Raw genomic sequence first — 10,853 nt, 5'->3', positions numbered from 1 at the left:
CATGTTTTTGGACTGTGGAGGAAACCGGAGCACCCGGAGGAAACCCACGCGGACACGGGGAGAACATGCAAACTCCACACAGAAAGGACTTTGCCAGCCACGGGGCTCGACCCTGGATCTTCTTGCTGTGAGGCGACAGCTAACCACTACACCACCGTGCCACCCTAAGGGCATTCATCTCATCTCATCTCATCTCATCTCATCTCATCTCATTATCTCTAGCCGCTTTATCCTTCTACAGGGTCGCAGGCGAGCTGGAGCCTATCCCAGCTGACTACGGGCGAAAGGCGGGGTACACCCTGGACAAGTCGCCAGGTCATCACAGGGCTGACACATAGACACAGACAACCATTCACACTCACATTCACACCTACGGTCAATTTAGAGTCACCAGTTAACCTAACCTGCATGTCTTTGGACTGTGGGGGAAACCGGAGCACCCGGAGGAAACCCACGCGGACACGGGGAGAACATGCAAACTCCACACAGAAGGGCCCTTGCCGGCCCCGGGGCTCGAACCCAGGACCTTCTTGCTGTGAGGCGACAGCGCTAACCACTACACCACCGTGCCGTAAGGGCATTCATTTAAATGGAAATGGAAAGACACAGGTGAATGTGATTTTTCCGTAAGAGTACCATCCTTTACCTTTTGTTGTGGTGTTATCCTCAAGTGTACATCATTTGTATATGTAGTGTGTATCTTTTACCTTTAAAATCCAACTAAAGGTGCATTAGTGTCCTTAAGGTCCAATTATGTACCTTAATCATTTAAAAAAGATCAATTACATTCACATTACCTTGTAAAAGATCCACATGAAGGCACAGAAGATGCATCCTAGTGACAAGGAAAGGTTCAGTGTGTGTGTGTGTGTGTGTGTCCTGAGACAGGTTACCAGTAGTCTAGAGAAATGCCAACAAAAGCCATCTAGACACTGTCTGTTATCTGCTAAATTATTCATCTATTAGAGCTCATTTTTATTAGTTGTCTGTAAGAACTGCTGTAATATCACATTCTGCACGCGCGTGGAGCAGGTCGCGCGTGCGATCGTGGCACGCCCCATGATTGGTCAACGTCTCCGCGCTGTCAAGCCGCGTGGGCGTGGTTTCGGTTGTTCGCGCTCTGAGAGGAACGAGTGAGAGAGAGGCACAGACCCGCACTCTCTCTCTCTCTCTCTCTCCTTCACACGCACACACATACACACACGCGCGCACACGCTCAGCGCTGCGAGCCAGAGCATCGCTCCTCCGGTGGCACAGCTCACTTTCTAGCGCCTAATCCGACTAACGACGCGGTGGGACTGCGAAGTTGCTCTAAAAGGAGCCGGGATCGATCGCGGCGCACACCTGGATAAGCGCGCAGGGAGCAGCGAAGGGACCAGAGCGCGTCGGTTTGGAACGCGAACATCATGCTTGGCAAGCAGCACATGCTCTTCGCCCTGTACGGCATCTGCGGGATCCTGCTGAAAGGTAAACGCGCCCCCAACTTCTCTACACCCAACCCAACGGTGGCTTGTTCTAATGACTGTTACTGTCTCGAGGAAGCTGGCTCAGCATCGCGCCGTGCTGGAGAAGTGTACAGGAATGCCGCACATACACACACGCACACACACGCACATGCATACACCTCCACCCGCGCGCGCATGTACATGCACATCTGCCATGTTTTGCTTTATGCATGTTGACATAGCCGAGAGAAATGATCCTTATACAAGCGCACATCACTGAGCCTCTTAAACCAAGGTGGAAACTCATTCAGTCCCAGCGCTTACTTCGCACTGACTCATGTTTTTATATTCCTAGATATTCCCAGGTCAGGAAAACTTTGCGTATTTGATGATCGGGTTGCTGAAGTTACCTCCGGGCTGAACGGACGCTTTTAGGGAATGATATGAGCAGTCTTTTCATTTCATTAATAAGCCGCAGGCAAATGCATTAATTGGCACATGTTTGTTTTCATGCATGTTTAACCAGAACCCGGGTGATTTCTTCTTCTTCTTCTTTTCCTGTTTTCCTCTTTTGGCTGTCAGTTATAATGAGTAGTTTTGTTATTCCCTTGTGCTGAGAGTGCTCGAGTAAATTGATTTCCACTCAACACAGACGTTGCGTAAATATTCAGACCCCCTCAATACAACGGATTATTATTATTATTATTATTATTATTATTATTATTATTATTATTATTATTCCCCCCCACTACAGTTACACTGACGGTTGGACTAGAAACTAGTTCCATCGGTTATGGTATTTCCATCACTTGGGGTCGTAGTAGCATCAGCTGTATTTGTTCTTTTATTTTTATTTATTTATTTATTTTCTTTCTTTCCCTCGCCACACGACCTGTCGGTTTGGCATCGCCTCTTTTTTGACAGAGTAAGCACAAAATGAAAGGCATGCTAAAGCAAGCTTGCATAAATAGCTGCTTAGTGAAATCGGTAGAAGAGTGAAAGCAGTTCATGAGGATCTCTGTTAGATGTCTTTATTTGAAATGAGTATTTCTCCTTCATGTTCCCTGAATATTTTATATTATCTAACCTCACATAACTTTTTACCCTATCAAAAATAGCTTTCTGATCTCATCTATTTGAAAAAAAAAAGTGAATTTAGATATATCAGTGAGTGTGTGCATGTTCAAATAGTATTTTTTTTTTTTTTAATGTAACAATATGTTGGATACATAGCTTCAGCTGACCTCAAGTGATCTCAACTGGCATTGTTGTCAGGGGACTGGCCACACAAGACAATATGTCGAGGGGCGTGGTCACTCACGTCATTGTTGTCAAGGGGCATAGTGAAGTCACTAGTTCGAGTGACACTAAAGGCAAACATTTTTTTCCCCACTATCGATTAAATCGTTAATCTGTCTCTAACTTTCTGCAGTATGTTATAATAAAAGGAGAAAAAACAGGAAGTACAAGAAAATAACGATGAAAGCAGAGCAAATTTATGTGCACCTTCTTTGTATGACCTTGATTCCCAAGTACTTTTCTATCCAACAAATAAACAGGGTAAAGAAAAACAAACAATTCAGATCTGATGTACCCATCTTCTTATAGCCTATAACTTCCATATCTCTGGTTGAGACAGTGAGCTGTGATGATTAGTCCATGTGCTTGCAATGCATGTAATCAGCGTCATCTGTCATATCCTTCAAATGAGTGTAAATATGACCCTACCGTCACAAACTGTTTACAAGTCAAACATCTCAGCTCAAGGCTCCGTCAGGCATCTGTGTACTCAGGATACATGCTGCCATGCCTGAAGAGTGACTCATGTTTGCTTGTGTGAGCAGGAGATTGAGATAGAGAGGTACGTGAACACATGCATGCATGTGACGCTGCGTGTTTTTGGCATAATACCTGGAGCGGTATGTTGATGCTCAGTGAAAGAAGGGGGTCCATTAATAATCACAGATAATTAAGCACATTCCTCAAGGCAGCACTTTTAATGAGTTGTCTGTGTGGAGCAACGTATTGATCTCCCAGAGCCTTCTCACTGCCCGTAAATCAGCCTGTCTGCTCTGCTGAGTGAGAGCGGCCAACCGAGTCCTGTTGAAGCCCAGCTCAGCTCAGAGTACCCACAGCAACACACACATTGTCAGTGCTAGGATCAGCCTTTTACATGGAATAAGAATATTGCAGCCCTAAATAGTTTGTGTGCTGTTTCGTAGCGGTACTTAAGAGCTTTTGTCACTTTGTGAAACTCGTGAAAAACAGAAGCCATTAAATGTTATCGGTCTCACAGAAGGAAGGCCACTAAAGTGCTGCAACTATGCCTTAAAAAGCCACAGTCCAGCTGTGTCTCACATAAAAGCAAACTATATGCATTGGCTAAAATTCAGCTTCATAACAGTGCCAAATAAAAATTATGACCTGCATATCAGTACAATTTCATGCATGTATCCAAACTATGACCAAGCATTTCCTATTTAATCTCAGTGCAGCACCTTGTGGCAACAGCCAGAGAGCCCCAGCTGACATGCATATATCCATTATTGATGCCACCTGTACCGATGGGCTTTCCTTTCTTTGTTATAAAACTCAGGTCCAGGCAGACAGAGGTGAGAACTGCAGCCAGGCACTGATGAGCGCTGTGGATGTGGCAGGCACAAGCACCATTCCCTGCCTCGTTCTCGGACTAGAGAATAACAGATCCAGGCTTCCTTCTCCACCCTTATATTAACTGGGTACAGTACATGCTGTACTGTTAGAATCAATTATTATATTTTAATACAATTCAGAATTTTTAAAATATTGATATATTTGACAACAATAAATTCATACTTACCTCCTCCAAGGAGGTTATGTTTTCAGTGCGGTTTGTTTGTCCATCTGTTGTCTATCTGTCTGGCTTTAAGCAGGATTGCGCAAAACCTACCAATCTGATTTCCATGAAACCTCATGCTAAGGTGTAGCATGGGCTAAGGAAGAACCCGTGAAAATTTGGAGCGGATCTGAATCACGGGGTGGATCCGTGAATTTATTTTTACTTTTGCTAACATTGTGTGATATAGCGTTTGTCATACATATTAAAATCCAGTAGCTGTTCAATAGTTAAAAAAACTAACAAAAAAAAACCCCACCACCCATAGCCAATGTAGAAATATGATGACGCCGTAATCACAATCCATTCACGGGTACTAGGAATCCTCTGGGATACACACGGAGGCACATAAATTGAATGAGTGTGCAAATATTTCCAGACATATAAAGTGGTTGCTGTTGCAGAATTGCATATCATTGAAGAGTCAGTTATTGTCCTTGGCTGAAGTCTGTGCTCTCTGAGTGCCCTTGAATTGAATGTGTCAGTTTTCACCTTCTGTGGTTTTATACAATAGGAATGCATTGTGTAGAACTGTTGCTAATATTAACGGACTTGGTGACTGTGGAAATTGTAGACTAATTAATCTAATGCAAAGGCATTAGAATATTGAATCTTTTACATAATTATGATTACACATTTTAAAGGCACATTTTAAATTTGAGAGTCCTACCATGCGGAGGTTTAGACAAAAAAAAAAAAAAAAGACAGGATTCTTTGCACACATTTAGGTTTATGTGCATTTTAATTTGGATACCTGATTCCAGACTCACAGCTCCAGGGTCCCTGATTTGATAATAAACTTGAATGACTGTATATGTGGTGTGTATATTAACCCAGTGGCCACGTGGGTTTCCGTCGTGTTCTGTGGTTTTCTCCCACTTCCCGAAAACATGTCAGTAGGTGGATGACTACTGGATAAATTATCCCTAGATATGAGTGTGTGCAAAGTGTTGTTTATTTCTGCCTTATGTCCAGTGTTTCCCGGATAGTCTCCGTATCCTCCGTGACCCTGACCAGGAAGATGAATGAATGCTCCAGACAAGCTTTTCTCATTTTTTTTATACCACTTCTGCATATTCACAGGGACAATATTGTAGAAATGTGGAACCAAATGCGGCTGGTCAGCCTGTCCTTCGAACTAAAGTAGGTGACACTTGGCTATCGACAAGTGGAGCAAAGACGAATGCAAAGGCAGATGCGAGTTGAACAGCTTCTGGCTCTTTTGAGTTTTATGTGTGTGAGTCAGCGTCTGGGTGTGTTGGGAGGTAATAGCTTTTTCTTCATCGTTGCTCTTTTGTCTTTGTCATTCAGCAAGCGTGTGTGTGTGTCTATGTGTGTGCAGGTGAGCATCGGCACAGGTGAATGCGATCAGACAGGTGAGAAATGGAGAGGCACGTTGTGGCCTGACTGGGGCAAGCTTTTGTTTGGTATTTATTTCTCAAGGAATAGCCTCTGTTTTTCATTTGAAAGCAAAGAGACATAAGGTGCAAGGCCCCTCTCTCTGTGCGCTCCCTGCGTGTCTGCTCGGTTGATTAAACTGGATGGAGAACAGGATTACAGGTGAATATCCTCTTGCGTTTACCTCTGTGTGTTTCCGAATGGCTTACAGGTAGTGGTCTGTCTGTATCTTTCTCTCTTTTGTTCTTCTCTCCATGTTTCTTTTCCTCTGTCTCTCTCTCTCTCTCTCTCTCTCTCTCTCTCTCTCTCTCTCTCTCACTTCTGAGCATCTGGGTTTCTGTACCACCCCCACCCCACCCATAATGTGCCAGCGGAGCTGTGATCAGGCAGGGTTTCCCATGATCAAAGGCCCTCTTTTGTTCTTCCAGGTGTTGAGGAAAGTTAAAACAGAAAGTAGGCGGAGGCATCATCGAGTCCTCTTCAAGAGAATTTTTCTTTTATATTCAACATCAGCATTCACTATCATCAGCACTAAGCCCACCTTTCTCCCTCCTACAGTAGTGTCCTAGACAGAGTCTGGCCTTTCAGTTTGATCTGGAATACTCGAAAGTGAAATAGTGCATTTTGCAACATTCATAATTGATAAAGTCCACTTTTACAATCGTATCAGAGCTCTGTGTATTGGCCAATCTGATCCAATAAGGATCAATTTACACATAACCAATATCTTCACATATAACCAATTGTCTGCAAGTTTCTTTAGCCAAGTAATGGAAATGATTCCATGAAGGCGTGATGGTGGCATGTTTTAAGTTTCATGAAATACCCCTCTCAATATTAGTCATGGTTCCCAGTACAGTGAGTGATTTTTACTATTGTCCAGTACATTTATCCATTTGCTTAGTTTTACCATGTACTTTAAGTCAAGTCAAATCAAGTTTATTTGTATAGCGCTTTTAACAACAGACATTGTCGCAAAGCAGCTTCACAGAATATTAAAGACTTTAAACATGAGCTAATTAACCCCGCCGACAGTAGTCGGAGGGGTTATTATTTTCACCTGCGTCAGTCTGTGTGTGTGTGTATCTGTCTGTCTGTCTGTCTGTCTGTCTGTGTGTCTGCAAGATATCTCAAGAACCAATGGATCGATTTGGACCAGATTTTGTACATGTGTTGCCAATCACCCAGGAAGGAAACCATTAAATTTTGGAGGTCAAAGGTCAAGGTCATGGCAGAACTTCGAAATTTTCGCCCAATGTATTTTAATAGGGAAAAGGCGGGGTTTGCACTCGTTAGAGTGTCCCTGTCTAGTTTTATCCCTAATTTATCCCTGATGAGCAAGCCTGTGGCAATGGTGGCAAGGAAAAACTCCCTCAGACAACACAAGGAAGAAACCTTGAGAGGAACCAGACTCAAAAGGGAACCCATCCTCATTTAGGTGATAACAGATAACATGTTTATAAATAATTTGCTTCTTTAACAATGTCCTATATAGTCACAAAGTATAACTGTGTAACTGAGAATCATTATAGTTTTAACATGAAGTCTATTTTGTTGAAGTTATAAACTGTTCATTGATGGAAACTTGAATGCAAACTGTTCATGACAACTGTCGTCCTAAAATTAGCAAGTCAACTGTAGTCCTCAGCCATAGATGCATGAATGTAAGTGTCCAGAGCCATCTTCCAAGTGCAATGTTCGACTGTCCATATGGGGCCATCCACCACAGGGACAATGTGATGAGACTCCAGCCAGATGTAGGGCATCAGGATGGATCAGGCAGGTCCGAGGAGCAGAAGAGGATAGCATCACTGGTGTCTCAGAATCGACATGTAACTCAACAGGGACAGACAGAGGGAAGGGGGGATGAGGACGGATGGACAGGTTGTTAGGTATGCCCAGTGTCACCTAATGAGTAAGAACAGTATACATTTTACACTTCAGTCCTGTCTTTGATTCTATCTCATCATTGGATTGTTTCCATAATGTGTGCACCTGTTCTATGTTCAGCCCTTAATTAGTCTTCAGATGTCTGTGCTGTTGTCTCTATTCTCATTCATTGCAAGTCTGAGTTTCTTATTTCTTCTTCCTGTTGTGTCCAGGTTTCTGACTCGTGCCTATTTTATAGGTTGTTTATTGACAGACTGTGAATTGTATCCTGCCTTAGCTAAGCCTATTACATTAAGATAAGTTGTGTTCTGTGTTTATATTCAAGTGTTCATGGTACGGAAGGATCAGTGGATCTAATCAGATAGAGTATTTCAGGCCGGTATGAGCCCTAATATTGATCCTCAGTGTCAGATCCGTGCATCTCTATATTTGAAGTTAGAGTTAAAGCAGTCATGCTTGGTGAACGGCAAAGTGGTTTTGTTTCAGTTTGAATGGTATGTGATTTACTTCTATAGGAAAAAAAGAAGAAATACGCTTTTGTGTGTGTGGTTTATCTGATTTTTCTGGTTAGTCCCATAGCATCTGTGCAATTTCAGTGAATTCACTGTTTTAAAAAAAAATGTACCAGAGCCAAGTTTCTACAGATTTATCCTGACAACAAAAGTCTCAGGTCTGAAAGGAATATAAACCTCCCACAAACATGTCTGAGTCTTTAAATCAGCATATTGAAGGACAAGGTCTTTCTTTTAGAGCACTGAATAGAAGCCATTCCTTTTCATGTCTTATAGTCATTATTGAGACAGAGCGTTTCAGGTATTTTCTGTCATAGCTTTTCAAAGAGACAAAACAAAAACAATATAAGACATAGCAAGGGGATTCGACCCTGGGAAAATGAAATTAAAATAAAGACCTTGGAGCGCTGGACCTGAAAAGGAGCAGATGTTCCAGATGTTGTTGTGGATTTGGCTGTTTTAATGATGATTTCATGGAGAATTAGTGATCTTTTCTCGCAGATGATCTACTCTTTTTTAATTCCTCCATCATCTTTCAGAAAAAGGCAATACCTGCTGCAGGGGCTTGTGGCAGGATTGGGCAATCAATCACGTTTATTGACGAAGCCAGATGAAAGCAGGCGTGCAATGGAAACAAATGTCCGTGGCAGAGAGGGTCAGTAAATCAAACGGCCTGAAATAACAGCCTCCGGCTCGCCTACGCCTTGGATTACCTATAGAAATCTGTTAGCCTCTGCCATCGACCATCACTCCCTCTGTAGCAGCCAGCTTTTCTTCCACGCAGAGACAGTGACACATTGTTTAAAGCTGGACACATAAAGGAGTGAGACAATTAAACTTTCTGCTTCACAAGCCCAATATTGCTGCCAGCTAATGTGAGGCTTAATGACATTCGGAGTCACACTGAGGACATCATTAAATGGCAGTGCAATAAACAGACCTAAATTCTCTGTCACACGCTGGTGGATAGATGAATCAAATGGAAAGCCTTGTGTAAATAATGACAAAGCTACTCACGGGTACATACAGCACACTTTCGACAGCTCTGACAAAAAATTTTTTCCTGTTCTGTCTTATTAGGTTTTTTTGCACCAGCATGTTACCTTGGAGCTGGTGGTATCAGTGTAGCATGCAGCATGTACAGTGTTATGTCTGAGTCGCACCCTTTTCAACTCTTCTTCTATCTCTCTGTATCACATGTGGTGTGGGCAGTCAGTGTTTCCTAAGGCCATCTGCCTCTGCTAGATGGAATTTAACACCTGCAAATACAGCAAACAATCAATTAATCAGAAGCTACAGGGATCATGCACCTGCCGAAGTGTGCATACACACACACACACACACACATATAATATTGCACACTTACTCCTTTTGACACTTATGGACATATGATCAGTCTTCTTTACTCACTATTTAAAGCCAGAGCACCACACACACACATTTTTATTTTTTATTGTCAGATACAGAACATACAGAACAATGTCTTATTTTCCATCACTGAAAATTTTATGGATTTATTTTTTTTTTAGTAAAGTGTTGCTACTTAACATTTCATTGTCATGGCATATAAGTGTTTTTCTTACATGAGCAAACACTACAAAGACAACAACTACAAAATGTGTAATGAAGGGAGTAGAGGAATTCAGTAGCAAAATCAGCTGGTTAATTAGACACCTCTATAACAGATAACTGGCGCTACTTTGGACATTTGTAGAGCACTTTATCTGATGAATGTAAATAAATAAATAAATTGCATGGAAGTATCACTGTCCTCTTGTTGAAAGAGTCAAAGCAGTTAATAAATAAATAAATAAAGGACACGAGTGTTTTACTGGGAAATATGCCACTCGTATTTTTCATACGAGCTACATCCAGGACGTGGAGAATCAAAACCGTGACATAAATCTCTATATGTCACTCAGGAGGAAATCAATGAATTGTTTTGATAAATTTGGGTACTTTTTGTTTGTGAATGTCTCATCTCATTATCTCTAGCCGCTTTATCCTGTTCTACAGGGTTGCAGGCAAGCTGGAGCCTATCCCAGCTGACTATGGGCGAAAGGCAGGGTACACCCTGGACAAGTCACCAGGTCATCACAGGGCTGACACATAGACACAGACAACCATTCACACTCACATTCACACCTACGGTCAATTTAGAGCCACCAGTTAACCTAACCTGCATGTCTTTGGACTGTGGGGGAAACCGGAGCACCCGGAGGAAACCCACGCGGACACGGGGAGAACATGCAACCTCCGCACAGAAAGGCCTTCGCCAGCCACGGGGCTCGAACCCGGACCTTCTTGCTGTGAGGCGACAGTGCTAACCACTACACCACCGTGCCGCCCGGTTTGTGAATGTGTCTATATAATAAAAAGAAAATCACACATTGGCTTGAAGATATGAAATTTATCATCACATCCTGAAAAACTTGCATTTTTCAAATGAAATACATCGTGGATCTGAGTGATATATTTAAATAATATTGGCTGGCTTTGAGTGGTCTATCAAATATTTTCCATTCAGCTAGCATGATAGTGAATGAGTTGAAGACAAGTTCACAATCATGCTAGCTGGATGGAATATATCTGATATACCACTTAAAGCCATTATTATTATTATTATTATTATTATTATTATTATTATTATTAATTATAATTATAATTTCCATACACACTCTTTTCATATTAGCGTTTTTGAAGGCCAACATTAGCTTACCTGTGACTTGGTGC

General features: G+C 42.2%; 1 protein-coding gene across 2 annotated transcripts in view; it reads left to right on the top strand.

The window, feature by feature from the left end:
• Positions 1 to 1,198: 1,198 nt before the first annotated feature.
• The window catches only part of cadm2a (cell adhesion molecule 2a), a 901,104-nt gene continuing 891,449 nt past the window's right edge, over positions 1,199 to 10,853 (top strand). For both annotated transcript variants that reach the window (XM_060908168.1, XM_060908167.1), the window contains exon 1: positions 1,199 to 1,467. In XM_060908168.1, the coding sequence (XP_060764151.1) occupies positions 1,407 to 1,467 (61 nt within the window). In that variant the 5' untranslated portion in view covers positions 1,199 to 1,406. The remainder of the gene's footprint in view (positions 1,468 to 10,853) is intronic.

Source organism: Neoarius graeffei, chromosome 25, assembly GCF_027579695.1.
Source record: "Neoarius graeffei isolate fNeoGra1 chromosome 25, fNeoGra1.pri, whole genome shotgun sequence".
Lineage (NCBI taxonomy): Eukaryota > Metazoa > Chordata > Actinopteri > Siluriformes > Ariidae > Neoarius > Neoarius graeffei.
The sequence above is the reverse complement of the archived record's forward strand: the minus strand, read 5'-3'. Positions and strand labels throughout refer to the sequence as shown.